This window comes from Rhinolophus hipposideros (genome assembly GCF_964194185.1).
Source record: "Rhinolophus hipposideros genome assembly, chromosome: 4".
Lineage (NCBI taxonomy): Eukaryota > Metazoa > Chordata > Mammalia > Chiroptera > Rhinolophidae > Rhinolophus > Rhinolophus hipposideros.
Genome location: NC_138050.1, coordinates 15,860,542 through 15,877,947, shown reverse-complemented (window position 1 = coordinate 15,877,947; position 17,406 = coordinate 15,860,542). Strand labels below are relative to the sequence as shown.

The window sequence follows — 17,406 nt, the reverse complement described above, 5'->3', positions numbered from 1 at the left end:
AGACAGTGATTCTATTGGTGAGTAAGTCAGGGCCCAGTCCCTTTAAGAGGAGCATCTGGGACTTCAGCCACAATCTCCACTGGTTTTCAACCAGAAATGACAGGGTCTTCTCTCCCTGGCACTGGAATCCTGGGATAGGGTACCTGGTGTGGCACTGGGACCTGTTACTCTTTGGGGGGCGAGGAACCTCCACAGCTGAGATGTCCCTTCTGATTTTTAACGGTCACATGCAGATTTGGGACTAGCCCATTCTGCATCTCTGCCCCTCCTACCAGTCTCAAGGTGGCTTCTTCTGAATGTCCTTAGTTGTAGGGCTTTGGTTCAGCAAGATTTCAGGCAATTCTCAATGATGGTTGTTTTATAGTTTAGTTGTAATTTTGATGTGTTTGTTAGAAAAGTTAAACACAGCATTTACCTACTTCTCTATCTTGACCCCAGATTTCAATTTCATTTTTATACCTCAGCAAGAAAGAACTAAGAGATTGAATATTAAAAGTTACCATTTACAAAAGAAAAACAAATTTGCTAGAATAAATATAATAAACATGTGCAAAATCTTTTTTTTGCCTTTTTCTGCCTCCCCCTGCAACTCTGGTTCAAGTCGTTGCTTCTCAGTCTAGTTGTGTAGGACACAGCTCCCTGGCCCATGCTGGTGTTATGAGTCTTGTGTTCCCCTGGCTGAGGCAGTCAGTCGGCCTCTCACAACAGCTCTTGGCAGCTCACAGCAGCCCACACCAGCCCGCAGCAGTCTGCAGCAGCCCACAGCAGCTCACGCAGACCTCCAGCTGCTCATGGCAGCACAACTCCAGGGAGAGCCATTGTACACACTCTTAGCAGTAGAAGGCGCAGCTCATTGGCGCATGTGGGAATCGAACTGGTGACCTCAGCATTAGGAGCACGGCACTCCAACCACCTGAGCCAGCAGGCCGGCCTGCAAAATCTTAACGAATATAATTATAAATCTTTGTTGAAAGCTACTAAAGAAAGTGTAAACCAATAGACAAATCTATTGTATTTACTGATAAGAAGACAGAATCATCAGGATGCCAGTTCTCCACAAGTTATTGATCTATAGTTTAATATAATTCTAATCAAAATCCAAAAAATTTTATGGAACATGACAAGCTGATTTTTAAAATGTGTGTGGAAAAACAAAGGATTGAACCAAGTGGATCTTAAAAAGAACTAGGAAAGTGAGAACAGAAGCAGAAGCTTGTCCTACAGGATGTTAAGATTTAATATAAAGCTACAGTCACAAAGATGAGTGGTGTTGGCATAAGGATAGAGAAGTAAATCAATGGAACATAAGAAAGAGCCAAGAAAGAGACCAAACTGTATAACCGAGGGTAATCCTTGATTATGCTATAATAACTAGTTCCCCTGAAATAGCTTCACATGCCACAACCAAGGTTTATTTCTCATTCATATCACCAATTGATGAAGGTTGCAAAGCTCTCCCTGCTATTCTTCTGCAATGTGGAGATCTGGGCTGCTTCCATTTTGCAACTTTACATCTTGGGATTCTTTGCTTCTAGCCACAGGATGAGAGGTAACCCATGAAGTGTCCCACCTGCTTTTAATTGTGGCATATCACTCCCACACACATTCCCTTTGTGGAGAACTCAGGTACGTGGTGTCAATGCAACACGAAAGGCTAGGAAATGCAATTTTTCTATGTGCCCAGGAAAAGGACATGGTGTGATGAACCAGCAACCAGCATTGTCATATATGAAAACTTATATATGACAGAATTGGCAAAGCTGATCCCTGGGGAAAGAATCGATGATTAATAAATGATGCTAAGAAGAAGAAGAAAAAGAAGGAGAAGGAGAAGGAGAAGAACTCAATTCCTGCTTTACACTGCACTCAAACAAATAATTTTCAAAGGATTAAAAACTTAAATGAGAAAGACAAAAGAAATATAGGAAAATATCTTTATGACCCAGTATTGAAGAAGGGTTCTTAACACACAGAAAAAAAACAGAAACCCAGAAGAAAATGATGGAATAAAATACACCATGAGGAAAGAGAAAAGACAAACTGGTAGAAGGTATTTTCAATACATATAATTGAAAAGGGTTAGTATCTAGACTACAGAAAGAAATTATATTAGTCAATTGTCACAAAACAAAATCTAATGGAAATAACTGTACTTCATTAGTAAGTCAGAAAATTAAAATTAAAATTACAGGATTTCATTTCACAACCATTAAGTTGGAAAAATTAAAGTCAGATATCATTAGTGTTAGCAAGGAGGAGGAGCTACAGGAAGTCTTTTCCACTACTGGTGAGAATATAAATTGGTATAAAAAGGTTGAGTTATAATTTGGCACTATCTCATGCAATTAAAATTGTGCATACAACCAAGAAATAGCAATTCCACTTGTAGACAAATTCTTACACTTGTGAATTATGACTAGATACTTCAACACAAATGTTAATCTTGAAAACCACAATGTTGAGTGAAAACAACAAGATACAGAAGAAAACATAGTATACTATTTTGTAGAGTTAAATCAAGCAAATATAAGAATATTTTAAGAATCCACACATACACAAATCCATGCATATGCTTAAGAATCCATACTACAAAGAAAAGCAAGCCAATGAACAAAGTGAAAATGTAGGAAAGTGGATGTTGTTGGGAATATGGCAGCCGGGCAGTGTCGGGAGCTTCAAGGACACCAATAAAGTTGGATTTCTGACATGGTGTAATGGGTTCACAGGCATTAATTTAATTGTGCAATAAGCTAGTGTTGGCATAAATATTCCCTTATGCATGAAATATTTAATTTTTAAAATTAACACATACACACACACATGAAAGAAAAAGTAAGCACTCTGCAAACTGATTCCCATTCAAGAGAGCTGTTGATTTTGCAATTGCTTAGGAGCAGAAAGAGTGAGTATATCTTCTCTTTTTAACACTACGCTTAGTCTATAGAAAGATCCTCTTTCCTTTTAATATTTGAAGTTTATTTCCTTTTTATAATTATCTTGAAACCCCTCCCATATAATTTATCTCATTTTTACTTTTTTTAAAAACTAAATTAATTGGGGTAACATCGGTTAATAAAATTATATAAGTTTCAAGTGTATAATTCTATAATACATCATCTGTATATTGCATTGTGTGTTCATCACCCAAAGTCAAGTCTCCTTCTATCACCATTTATCTGACCCCTTTTACTTCCTCCCTCCCCCTTTACCATCTGGTAACCACTAAACTGTTGCCTGTGTGTATGAATTTTGTCTAGATGTTTGTCTTGTTTGTTCATTTGTTGCTTTCAGTTTTATATCCCACATGAGTAAAATCATATGGTTGGTTTTTTTTTTTTTTTACTTTTTCCATGTGCTTATTTTGCTTACCATGATATTCTGAAGATCCATCCATGTTGTCACAAATGGCGGTATTTCATCTTTCCTTATGGCCAAGTAATATTTCATTGTATTCCATGTGTATATGTATCACATTTTTATCCAATCATTTTATCGAAGGACACTTCAGTTGTCTGCATGTCTTGGTCACCATGAATAATGCTGCAATAAATATAGGGGTACATATATTTTTACAGATAAACAAATGTTTTCAGATTTTGGGGATAGATACCCAGAAAAGGGATTGCTGGATCACATGGTAATTATTTTCTTCATTTTTTGATGAACCTCCATACTGTTTTCCACGGTGGCTGTACCAATGTACATTCCCACCAGCAGTGTATGAGGGTTCTTTTTCCTCCACATCCTCTCCAACACTTGTTATTACTTGTCTTGTTGATAATAGCCATTCTAACAGGTGTGAGGTGGTACCTCATTGTGGTTTTGGTTTGCATTTCCCTAAGTAGTGAAGTTTAGCATCTTTTCATATGTCTATTGGCTGTTCGTATGTCTCCTTGAGAGAAGTGTCTGTTCAGGTCCTCTGCCCTGAACAGAGGACCTGAACTCTGTTTTGTTTTTTGTTGTTGTTGTTGAGTTGTATGAGTTCTTTATATATTTTGGATATTAACACATTATTGGAGGTATTGTTTACAAATATTTTCTTCTATTTGGTTGGTTACCCCTTTGTTTTGTTGATGGCTTCTTTTGCTGTACAGAAGCTTTTTACTTTTTTTTAACATCAAAATCCTGTTTCATGTTTTCCCAGTGGCCAAGTTTTATCTGCTCTTCCTACAACATCTAGGCAAATTCAAATTCTGCAGAATCTTACTACAACATATGAGGTAATTTTTCCTTTATTTATCTTTATATTGGTTTAATTTTGTGAAAGTATTCTGTGTCATGTTCTCTCCTATATGTTGTCTAACATTTATAGCTGATATAAACCCCTCTTCTTACAGCCTTCTCCCCTTTCCCATAATCACATGATTTTGCTGGTTTCCAAAATTAAACCTTCATTTGTGTTCCTGGCTTCTCAGCCAAGTGCATAATAGTTCCTTGGAATTGAAAGTGTGTACTTAACAAGATGCTATGATAACAGACGTCCAATAGGACTTTGCTTATAAAACAATGGTTTTTAACCAAGAAGTAAACATCAAAAACACAAGTAAAAATTTATTAAAATTTTCATACATGGGACCCATCTCCCCAGAATACCTAAGGTGTGAAAGACTTATAAGAGTTACAAAATATCATGGTAGAAAATTGATGGCTCCAGGTTTGTCAGTTAGGGTTCTCCAAGAATCAGACCAGATTAAAGACGTGAGAGATTTACTAGGGGGCATGCTTGTGAAGGATGAAGAGGAGGGAGCTGGAGATGGCAGGGCGCACGCTCACACCATGATGCTGCTCTGACACCTATGCAGAAAGGTAGATTGTGCATGTACAATCTCTAGACTACAAGGCAGCTCCACAGAAGGTTTGGCTGGACCAGTCATGAGTCCTTAAGCCAAAGTCACCTGGAAGAGGAAACTCATACCTAGCAGGAATGGACCTGCATTAATACACCCACAATGCTGAATCACTGACTGGCTGCTGCCCTGCGGCAGCAGTGGCCTCAACCTCTGGTGGACCAAAAGGGGGACCAGCTGGGAAGGTCAGTCACCTCTCCCTCTCCCAACAGAAGAGCTGAGCAGTGAATTTTCATAGTCACCACACCATGGACAGAGGAAATACCAGCAGAGGAGCATCGGAGATAAGGAATTTAGTCACACACTTTCTAGATGTGTGATTTTAGAAAAGTTAGCTATGAGTATTAATTTTTTCATCTGAACAATGAAAATAATGACACTTCCCTAGTCTATGTTAAAGTGTTACTACTAGTTTGGTGCAAAAGTAATTGCAGTTTTTGCAATTAATTTTAACCTTTTAAACCGCAATTACTTTTGCACCAACCTAATATAATGATCAAAGGAAATGAGTATGAATATGCTTTGAAACAGTGCAGTAAAATACAAAAAAATGTAAATAATTTTGTAAGACATTACCTAAAGTTCCTAATTAGATTAAAGTATAAGAACACTGGCATGATAATAGTATCAAGGATATGGAACTTTTATCAAAGAAAATCACCATTTAATCAACTTTCTAGACAAAATTTTGTTTCTCTTATAAACATCTCACGTACACATCCAGTTTTACAATTGGGCCATAAATATATTCATTCACTCGTTCATTCATTTTCTCTTCAAATGTTTATTGAGTCCCTAGTATGTTTCAGGCCCTTTAGCAACTGGGATTACAGAGAAGAATAAAACAACCTCCCTGAAAAAAATGTTTATAATGCCATGTGGGTGCATGAGGACCAGTGGCCAGGAAGTCTTTTCCATTTCCCTTATAGACAAACTTTTCTGATTTTAGCTACAGATGAAAATGATGTGAACAACAATTTTTTGTTTAATCATTGTTTTCCCTTTGAAACTGCAGCTTGTTCTCTGGCAGCCGGTAACAGCTGAATTTATTGAGAAGAAAAAAGCAGTCCATTTTTTTGTGAATGCGTCTGATATAAGCAGTGTGAAAGCCCATTTAAATGAAAGCAGAATTTCATTCAGGTAGGCATCATTCAATATTTATTGAATAGCTATTATAAGCACCTATTATGCATTTGACTAGCAGATGGTATAATTGCTTCCTGGAAAAATTAATACTTACATTAGACATGGCAACATGAAAATCTCTGAAGTGAACTGGTGATGAATCCCAAGTACCTAGATCTGTGATCTTGAACAAGTGGTTTAACCTCTCATGACCTTGCTCCGTTATCTCAAAATGACGGTTAGAGTCAGTGGTCTGTGGAGCCTCTTATAGTTCCTCCTAATTCTTTCCTTCTTATAGTTTCACTACTCTGTACCCAGACTTGAGGAGCAAAATTGTCATTCACTTTAGTAGACTTTAGTAGAATTCTAAAAAGCAGCTGGTGAAGAGGATTTTACTTCCTTCACAAGGTCAGTGAACATTCCTGACTGGCTCTAGATTACAAAGTGTATCAGATGTGATTTCTGCGCAGAGTCCACGCCCTCTTCCTTTGGAGTCTCCTGTCCAACATCTCCTCTCTGTATCCATCGCCCAAGTGCCAGTGTCCTCTTGATGCTCTAGCACTTCATGGAGGCCATGCTCTCTCCTCTGTATTACGGGCACCCTTTGGAGTGTACACTATGATAATTATTAATAATATGTTATAAGTGTTTACTGCCATCTAGGAACTGTGCTGGGCCTTTTTACCATTTAATTCTTATTTAACCCTGTGAGGTAAGTACTTGCCTCATTGTTCAGATGCAAATGGTTTTGAAACTTACAAATGAATTTCTCAAAGTCAACCATGCTAGAACATGGCAGAGGTAGGAGTTGAACTTTCTGATGTCAAAGCTTTGGCTTTTATCTATTGGCCTAAATAAAAGTAAAGAAGCCTTTATTAAAATGATATCTAACTTTTAAATTGTTCGTCCCAGGTAATTAAGTAGCTTAATTCAGTTAAAAATTTTGTCCGGTTAACAATGTGGCACTTCTCAAGAGGCATTACATAAGATGATTTTCCCATACCTTTCCTTTTCCTGTGCTTGTATTTCTCTAGAGATTTGATCATCTTTGGCTATGTATCACATCTAGTATAGGTCAACAGTTGTCACAATGAAAAACGAAAAGAAAAGACTTTTTGCTTCTCCATTGTTCTTAACTGAAAAGAGAATAACACAACGTTACTCTAAATTGAAGAATGTTGTCCATTAACCTGTATGTTCACATAAAAGACACTGATGAAGCACAATCAAGGAATGTTGATAACAGTGGATGAAGGGTGAGATTTTAGAGGCCCTGAAAACATACCAGATAGGGCACTTTCTCTCCAGTGCCCATGAGGGCTCTGCCAAGAGGGTTTGTGAATTTCATCCTACTGCACTGTTAGGTGGTGTTGTTTTCACCTTGATGAACTTTTGCTTGTTAGATTTCTTAGTGATTTCCCCCCAACCCATGCTCATGTGGGAAAATGGGCCATGTGGGAAAATCAGAGCCCTTTTCGGAAACCAGCTTGCCCTCTGTTTCATCACCTAGTGTCTTGATGGAAGATGTGGGAGATATTATCCGCCAGCAGACTTCCAACGACACGGTCATCCCCCGGGACTCCTCCTCATACTACGAAAATTATCACACACTAGATGAAGTAAGCCATCACATTTCTCTCCAAAACTACTCTTTTCATTTAACCAGCATTTCCATTTCAACCACAGGAAATTATTAAAGTATCAGAATTGGTGGAAGAGGGTAAAAATATCACAATTAGGTTGATCATACAGTGGTAATTCACCCTTTTGTAGATAACTTCCCTGGGAAGATTGCTTCATATTTGGTAAACTGCCTCTAACCAGGTTGTTTGTCCACAGCTAAGCATATCTCTAACTGCTAGGTGTAAACTGCATGCGAAGGAAGAGCAGGAAATTAAAAACAGGGTCTACATTTTTATTGAAACTGCCACAAAAAAATTAAGAGTCCAATTTATCATGTCTCTTTGGACCATAACCCTGATAGCACTCTTACTGAATAATTGTCACATTATCCACTGAATTAAAGAAACTTATTCAATTTAGTACACTATCAATAAGTCCATCTTCTTCCCTTTAGGAAAAAACTATGAAATAATAATGATGATAATCATAATCATTATTATGTCTGTGTTTTATTCGTTAAGAAATTGATTTTTTTTTTCCTATCAGTACTTACAAATTCCAATTTTTCCAGAAGGAACCCGAGGAAGATGTCAATGTTTAGTTGACCTCAATAAACTTTCATAAAGTATTCTAAGAGCCATTTCCCTGTATTTGTTAGCTGAGAGGGTGAACCCCTTGGAGGACTTTCTTTTCTTTTCTTTTTTAAATAATTTTTTATTTTTCAATTATAGTTTATATACAATATTATAATAGTTTCAGGTGTACAATACAGTAATTAGACATTTACATAACCTACGAACTGATCACCCCAATAAATCTAGTACCAATCTGACACAATACACAGTTATTACAATATTGTTGACTATATTCCTTATGCTATGCTTTACATTCTGATGACAATTTTGTAACTGCAAATTTGTACTTCTTAATCTCTTCCCCTTTTTCACCCATCCCCCCCAAAGCCTTCCCATCTGGCAACCATCAAAATGTTTTCTGTATTTATGAGTTTGTTTCTGTTTTGTTTGTTTATTTATTTTGTTCTTTAAATTCCACATATAAGCAAAATTATATTACATCTGTCTTTCTCTGTCTGACATACTCTACTCAGCACAATAGCCTCTAGCTCCATCCATGCCATCACAGATGGCAAGAACCCATTCTGCTCCATGGCCCAGCAATATTCCATTGTATATATGTACCACCTACTCTTTATCCATTCATCCATGAACAGACACCCAGGCTGCCTCCACATTTTGGCCACTGGAAACAATGCTGCAATGAACATTCATCCCCCGAAGTAATATTTTGGGTTTCTTTGGATAAATATTCAAAAGTGGGATTACTTGGTCCTTCTTTGTCTCTTGTTATAGCCTTTGTTTTAAAATCTATTTTGTCTGGTATATGTATTGCTGCCCCAGTTTTTTTTGTTTGTTTGTTTGTTTCCTTGCTTGCTTGCTTGTTTGTTTCCATTTTCACAAAATATCTTTTTCTCATACCTTTACTTTCAGTCTGTGTGTGTCATTCCATCTGAAGTGAATCTATTATAGGCAGCATACTTAAGTTCTTGTTTTCTTATCCATTCAACCACCCTATGTTTTAATTAAAGCATTTAATTCATTTACACTTAAAGTAATTTGATAGATATGTAGTTATTGCCAATTTGGTATTCATATTTTTATCTTTTTTTTATCTTAATGGAATCCCTCTAACATTTCTTACAATACTGGTTTGACAGTGATGAACTCCTGTAGCTTTTTCTTGTCTTAGAAGTTCTTTATCTGTCTTTCCCCTGTAATCTTGTTTGTAGGTCCTTGCTTTTCATAATTTTGAATATTTTGTGCCAATCCTTTCTGGCCTGCAAAGTTTCTGATAAGAAATTAGGTGATAGTCTTATGGGAGCTTCTGTGTATGTGACTAACTGCTTTCTCTTGCTGCTTTTAAGATTTTTTTCTTTGTCTTTAATCTTTGACATTTTAATTATGGTGTGTCTTTGTGTGGGCTTCTTTGGGTTCATCTTGCTTAGGACTCTGTGCTTCCTGAGCTTGTATATCTATTTCCTTCACCAGGTTATGGAGGTTTTCCATCATTGTTTCTTCAAATAGGTTTTCAATTCCTTGCCCTCTCTCTTCTTCTGGTACCTTTATAATGTTAATGTTGGTATGCTTGATGTTGTCCAAGAGGCCCTTTAAACTGTCCTCATGGTTTGCATTTTTTTCTTTTTGCTGTTCTGATTTGGTGTTTTCTGCTACTTTAATTTCTAATTCTCTGATTTGATCCTCTGCTTCATCTACTGTTGAATTCCTCTAATGTATTTTTCATTTCAGTTATTGTATTCTTTATTTCTGACTGGTTCTTTTTTTCTATTTTTTGTTTTCTATCTCTGTTTTTATGTTTCCTATATCTGTTTTGAAGTTCTCCCTGAAATCATTGAGCATCCTTATAATGAATATTTGCATCTGGTTAATTGATTATCTCCATTTTGTTTAGTTCTTTTCCTGGGGCTTTGCTCTGTTCTTTTACTTGAGACATGTTTCTTTGTCTCCCCATTTTGGCTGCCTCCCTGTGTTTGTTTTTATGTATTAAGTAGAGCTGTTATGTCTCCTGATCTTAGTAGTGTTATATAGTAGGTGTCCTGTGGGGCTCTGTGCTGCAGTCTCCCTGGTGACCTGAGCTCGGTGGGATGTGTCCCTTACGTGGGTTGTATATGCCCTCCTATTATAGTTGAGCCTCAGTTGCTGTTTGCATGACAATGGGAGGAATTGACCCTTAGGCTCGTTGGTTGTGAGGACTGGCTGTGACTATGTGGTAGGAACTGCTGTTCAAGGGCTGACCCTATGGAGCAGGATTTTATTTAGCAGGGCTCTGGTCCCTGCCCAAACAGTTCTTTGGGTACGTTGCACACTGAAGCATCTGGGTGGCCCTCCAGCTTGGTCATAAACTGGCCAGTCATGGAGCCTCCTGGAAGAGGCCCTGACACTGGCCAAGTTCAGCCACAGCCTATGCCCTGCCCAAAGCCACCTGGCATGAGCCACAAAGCAATCCACAAATGGCCACCACCTGCACTGGGCTTGGAGGTGCCTTGAGAAGTCAAGGTGCAAATTGAAGCCAGCTGCTGCTAGTGTGGGGCTTGGGACTGCTCAGCTCAAGGTGTGGGACATGCCAAGCCACTGGAAGCAGCTTGTGTGTGCCCAAAATTTGGATGGAGTGGGGTCTGAGAGAATCACTAGGGTGAATGAGTGGTATTCGTCGTGTTGATGGAGACTCCGATATGGCAGCCACCTGTGTCTGCACTCCAGAAGGGGGAAGGTCTCAACAAAGAAACAATGGCTTCTGCCAGCACTTCTCTCTGGGAGAAAGCTCTCCCCCAGAAACCAGACAACTTAGTTCCTCCTGTTATGTCCTTGGAATCTTTTGAGCTATTGCCCCAGCACTGGAGCTCTGAGCCAGTGAGCAGGTCAGCAAGTAATTTTGTGCATGATCCCTTTAAGAGGGAATCCCAGCCACCCTCTGTCTCACTCAGCCATAATCTCCACTAGTTTTCACAGCCAGAAGTTATGGGGACTTCTCTTCCCAGTACTGGAACCCTGGGCTGAGGAGCCCACTCTGGGGCTGGGACGCCTCACTCTGTGATGGGGGACCTCCACAACCATGATATCTCTCCTGATTTAAACACCACATGTGGGTGTGGGACTGACCTGGTCCACATCTCCACCCCTCCTACCAGTCTCAAAGTGGCTTTTTCTATGTGTCCTTAGATGTAGGACTTATGTTCACCTAGACTTTCATTCTCAATGTCAATTTTCAATGATGGTTGTTTTGTAGTTTAGTTGTAATAGTGATGTGGTCTTGAGAGAAGGCAAGCACAGCATTTACCTACTCTGCTATCTTTGAGTTGTCTTTTATCATTTTTTTTTTAATTTCAGTTATTATATTCTTTATTTCTGATTGATTCTTTTTTATGTTTTCTACCTCCAGTTTTACATTTCTTATCTCTTTGTTGAAATTCTCCCTGAGATCATTGAGCATCTTTATAACCAGAGTTTGGAAGTCTGTGTCTGATAGTTGCTTGTGTCCATTCTTTTTAGTTCTTTTTCTGAAGCTTTGTTCTCTTTTTTCATTTGGGACTTGTTTCTTTGTCTCCCCTATTTTGGCTGCCTCCCTGTGTTTATTTCGTTGTATTAGGTAGGGCTGCTATGTCTCCTGGTCTTAGTAGAGTGGACTTATGTAGTAGGTGTTTTGTGGGGCCCAGTTGCACAGTCTCCCTGGTCACTTGAGTCAGGTGCTCCAGTTATAGGTGTTGGGATAGAGTCCCAGATAGCAGTTTCCAGGCTGTTGGCCTCACGTGGAAGGGTGCTGGCTCTGGTGGTAGATGGCCATCAGCTGTGACTAGTTGACCTTCAGCTGTAACCAGTTAGTCATTGTCCACTAATATAACTGCCGTGGCTATGCTAGGGGGTTGGTTCGTTGTTGGGTTTGCAGAGAAGCAGACGGTGGATTGTGGATCATGTGGCTCTTGCTTCCTGTGTCTCCAACCTAGCCACTAGCAAGACTATCGTGGTATGACTCCCCTATCCATGACTCTGTGGGTGTTCCTTTTTGGCCTCCCCATATCCTGCATTCTGGTGTGTGGAGCGGGACCAGAGACCCCCATGATAATAGGTCTTTCTTTTTTACATAGTATACTCTAACGAATAAAAATTCCTTTTATTCTTTCATAGAAGTATACTGCTATATTGCTTAATATAAGTATTTATATTGTCTTTGTTTGGGTGCCCAGAAACTATTAAGGACCATATTCATGTTTTTAAAACATCTAAGACTTAAGTAACATGAGGTCTGACAATTAAGTTTGAAAACTCATTCTAGAAAAAGTGTACACACCTCATTGTTGAATATCACTATGGTCACCTTTGAACTACTCCCCTTGGGAAGCTATGCACCAACACCAGCACTTAGTTTACCCTTCAAAGCAATTTTGGAAATGTTTCTGGGATGGCCATCAGAGCTGTCATCATATTACCCTGAATGGCATCAAAAAGTCTTTCTTTCGATATTTCCTTTATCTTCAGGTAAAGAAAGAAATCATTGGGGGCCAGATCAGGTGAGTAGGGAGGGTTTTCTAATACAGTTATGTGTTTACTGGCTAAAAACTCCCTCACAGACAGTGTTGTGTGAGCTGGTGCATTGTCGTGATGCAAGAGCCATGAATTGTTGGTGAAAAGTTCAGGTTGTCTAACTTTTTCATGCAGTCTTTTCAACACAAATAGTAAACTTGGTTAACTGTTTGTCCAGTTGGTATAAATTCATAATGAATAATCCCTCTGATATCAGAAAAAGTTAGCAACATCATTGTAACAAGTTCACTAACTTAATTGTCAGACCTCATAAAAATCAATTTTCTATTTATTCTTCAAAAGCATCTGTTAGTTTCCAGTTACTTAAACCAGAACTCAGTCTGCTTCTAGAATCAATGTGCATGGCTGATTGATGGGAATCTTAAAAGGCATCCCCCTTCTTTATCTCTTTATCCCACCCAGACCAACCCCCTCCAGAGTCCACCATCAGTCCTGAATAAGCAAACTTGATGTCCAGAGTTGAGAGGCTAGGTAGGAATGGAGAAGGTAAATTCACTGCTGTGCTGAGTTCAGCGGAAAGAGGGGAATGCCTTAAACAGAAGTATTTTAAAATAGTTTAAAAATATTTTTAAGTTTTTTTTCAAAATAATTATCTTTTTTTTACCCTAATCCCAGGATAGAATTGAAAATACATGGGGGGGGGTGTGAAGTATATAATGACTATATTAATTTGCCATACCCTGTATTGTCTGCCATAACAAACTGCCACAGACTGGGTAGCTTAAACATTAGAACTTTATTTTATCACTGTTCTGGAGGCTGGAAGCCCACAATCAATGTATCAGTAGGGTTGGTTTCTCCTGAGGTGTCTCTCCTTGACTTGAAGATGGCTGCCTTCTTGCTATGTCCTTTTCTCTCTCTCTGTACATCTCTGGTGTCTCTCTGTATGTCTTAACCTTCACTTCTTATAAGGCTACCGGTTTAGGTAGATTAGGACCCACACTAAAAGCCTCATTTAATTGGATTACCTATTTTGAAGGCCCTATCTCCAAAATACACTCACATTCTAAAGTACTGGAAGTTAGGGCTTCAATATATGCCTGGGGGAACACAATTCAACTCATAACAATGACATGTCAGGAATGTTTCAAGCCTCTCCTTCCTCCTACCCTAATCCTTTCTAGAAGGTTCACAGGAACCATGGTAATCTTGCTGTCAGAAAATTCCTTCAAGTCCTTCCTTCCACTTCAGCACTGATCTCTCCTTCAGTCCTCGCCACAAGGTCACCTGGTGAGCAAACAGTGTTCTTTTGTCATCAACTTTCACCAGGAAATCTTGAGTAATCCACCATAGAGAGAAAAACAAATAGCAAAATCAAAATATTTCTTAAAACAAATGGCAAAAGAAGATTTATTCAAAACATGTTACTTTCATTACCTCAGATCAGGTTGTAAAATAAAGTTTTTGTAAAGCAGCATCCATACAACACAGCCTACCCTATTGGAGGAAATCTATTGAACCATCACTGTAACACAAAATAGTATATGTAATAGTTCTCTCAGGTGTATTCATTCCTTGGAAGAGTAACACAGTAAACAGAGGACCACGGAGGATATCCCAGATGATTAAATCTCCAACACCACAGATATTGACAGAGATTGGTGGCAGGTATGCCTCCCAGGAGCATCTTAATTCCCAGCACAGACAATCACTCACACTAGTTATGCTACTCTAAGAGGATCCAAGAATAAATGGTGCTCCAGTTTCCATCAGGTAGGACTGCTATTTGAAATTAACTCTAGAAAAGTAAGATCAAGGGTTGGTTATTCCCATTCCAGAATGTATAAAAGTTTAATTGTGGCCCTTGAGAGAAGTTGGTCTACATTAAAACATGGCCATGTTCCATCATTCAACACCTGCTTTGAAGTGGATGCTAGCCTAAAGTCAGTCCCAGAACTTTTAATTTGTCCTTGTACTATAATCTTTACAGAATCATAAATACCACTAGACTTCCACGCAGGAGAGACTCCAGAATCAAACTCCTCCTCAGGACAAAAGAGAATTTTTCTCCCCTCCACATTGTACTCACCTTTGCTTCTTATAATTTCACAGATCTAATTGTGAGTGCTCAGGTCTCTAGTGGGAAATAATGGCACTGCCATTTATCCTGTGTGAAGATAGTGCCCAGGGCTTCCTTTGGTTACTCTTGAAAAGTGAATTTTTTTAAATAGGCCTACATATAATAAAACTGAACTCTTGAATTAATGGTAAAGAGGGTTTCATACACAGAGGCAGGGATTAAAGTAATGAGCCTATAAAAATAACTCTCAGGACACATACTTTAAAGATGAGCTTTTCCTACTTTGTCATAAGTTTCTCAGTACCTTTCTACTCTTTCTCTAAAACTTGATACTTTTCAAAATTTTAATTTTATTGATTTTTCCTAAACAGAAGGAACACTCTGCCCCAAGTGTTTTAGTTCCTCAGTCTTTCTACATATAAAGAATCCTTCCTTTAAAGAAATTGTCTGCTTCATTTGGTCAAGGAAATGCTTTGAACTTGCTCTGTGACTTACTGCTTGTTTCCATTTCAATAGATCTATTATTGGATAGAAGATATAACTGAGCGGTATCCCCATATGGTTGAAAAAATCCACATTGGATCGTCATTTGAGAAGCGTCCACTTTATGTTTTAAAGGTATGTTGCAGGGAGAGTCATTAATCTTTTAACTGTGGGGGATGTTTTAATTCTCCAGCAGTGGTTGCTATAACTTGGATTTTTTTTTTCTTTGAGTTCTGGAAATATTTGTATTATAAATGTTCCTCAACTCTAATACCCAGCTATTGGTTATTACTTACAACTTCTTTTTCATTTACTAATGCAGTGTTGTTCTATGAGTGGAAACCCCAGTTTTAGAATCAACTCTGTCTCTGTTTAAGTGACATAGATAAACCATTTAGCCTTCCAGAGCTTCAGGGCCTACTGTCATAAAATGAGGGGAGTGGTCTGAGTTATTTTTCAAGTTTTTGTTTTATTTACACCACCACAACCACCACCACCACCACCATCTCTGACTGGCTTACAGGGAGGGAGGGAGGGAGAGAGAGAGAAAGAGAGAGAGAGAGAGAGAGAGAGAGAGAGAGAGAGAGAGAGAGAATCTGCTATTGGACAAACACTGACATTGACACAGTTTTTGGAACCAAAAAAAGAGCTGAACAACAAAACTCAAGGAAGAACAGGATCCAGGGCAATGCTGGGGTCTTCACAATAGGGCTGATGTAATAGCTTGTGCTCCAGTCATGGTCCATTTCATTGATTATTTTTAGTTGAATAAATTGGCCTCAGTAAAAGTGAGTGAATATTGCAACAGGAAGAATTTTGGGGAGTCATGAAACCATACTAATTCCTGCCTGTTACTTTCTAATTCTGTAGTTATGTGTATTTTTTTACCACTCTTCCCCCTAAAAATATTTTTTTTGAGTTAAAAAGAAGCTCTGGAAAAATTTTAATCATTGGAAAAATACATTAGATTTAATTAGACTAGTTTACATATAGTTTCCCAACGTTATCTAAATTGTGATAAGTGAGCCTGTTCAGTCACCCAAAGATAAGATTTTGAGTCAAGATTTCTGGATTTTAATCTATTCTGATAGGGACATGTAGTGCAAACTCAAGACAGACATATGAAACATTGGGTCTTCTTGTTAGCTGTGTTGGTCAATCAAATTGGATTCATGTAATAAGGATATACCCAATCAAGACATTTGCTTCCGGCCATGTTGTGTGTACTCTTTGAAACTTGGGTTTCTGGGACCTAGATGTATATGTTGGAAAGCCATGCTTGCTGCATGCTCAAGTCCTGGTCTTACTTGACCAAGGATGTGTACATACTGGCATGATGTTGTCTCTGGAGTTCTTCCATCTTTCCAGTGTCAGGACCAGTAACAAGAGTGTTTGCTCAACAAAGTTAGACAGAAGGTGAATAATTCAGACAACTCAGGATTTTTTATTAAATTAAATAGATTAAATCAGCCAGGCAGTTCTCTGTACAATTTGACCCTTTATCGTCAATGCCATGTGACTTTCTCACTTGCTTTTTCATTGAATATCACTAGCTTCAGGTTAGTTAAGAAAAATCCTCCATGGGTGGTGCAGATAGCAATCTAAAAATCTAACTCTCTTTTCCTTGCTTTGGAATTTCAACCACCCATATTTGTTGATTTTACAACACTCTTCTCACTCCCCTCCATGCCCTAAAACTGTGTTGTAACTAATTTTTAAAAGCAAATGATACGTGATTCATTTTGTTTGGAGGTATTTTTAAGAATTCTTCTGAAGCCATCAAAGGCTGTCATTGAGGAAAAGTTGAAAGTTCTTATTCCAGAGAGTTAACAACTTGTACTAGTCCCTGATAATGTGAATCAAAACAAGACTTCTGTGCCCAAATCTGTTTGTGATAAGGTAGTGTGAAGTTATATGTGTGCTTTTTTTCTTTTTATGTGCAATGGGGAAATAGTCTACACATAAAATGTATGTACCCTAGAAAAATGGTGAGGGAGTCAAAGTTTATCTTTGGCACCACAAGCTTCCGTTTCCCAAGCGTTTCTCTGTTCCACACCTCCCACAGAAAGGTACCCACCCAACATATACCATTTTACCTCTAATAAAGTGTGAAGAAATTGCCTGAAGCACTAGTTCTCTAACCTCTACTTCTGTATGTTCACATGCAGCACTG

General features: G+C 38.4%; 1 protein-coding gene across 1 annotated transcript in view; it reads left to right on the top strand.

Annotated features, from left to right (window-relative positions):
• The window catches only part of CPB2 (carboxypeptidase B2), a gene marked incomplete at its 5' end in the record, with an annotated part of 57,295 nt that overhangs the window by 9,180 nt on the left and 30,709 nt on the right, over positions 1 to 17,406 (top strand). The window contains 4 exons of the mRNA XM_081046624.1: positions 4,145 to 4,220; positions 5,863 to 5,987; positions 7,483 to 7,591; positions 15,267 to 15,368. Of these exons, the coding sequence (XP_080902750.1) occupies positions 4,145 to 4,220; positions 5,863 to 5,987; positions 7,483 to 7,591; positions 15,267 to 15,368 (412 nt within the window). The remainder of the gene's footprint in view (positions 1 to 4,144; positions 4,221 to 5,862; positions 5,988 to 7,482; positions 7,592 to 15,266; positions 15,369 to 17,406) is intronic.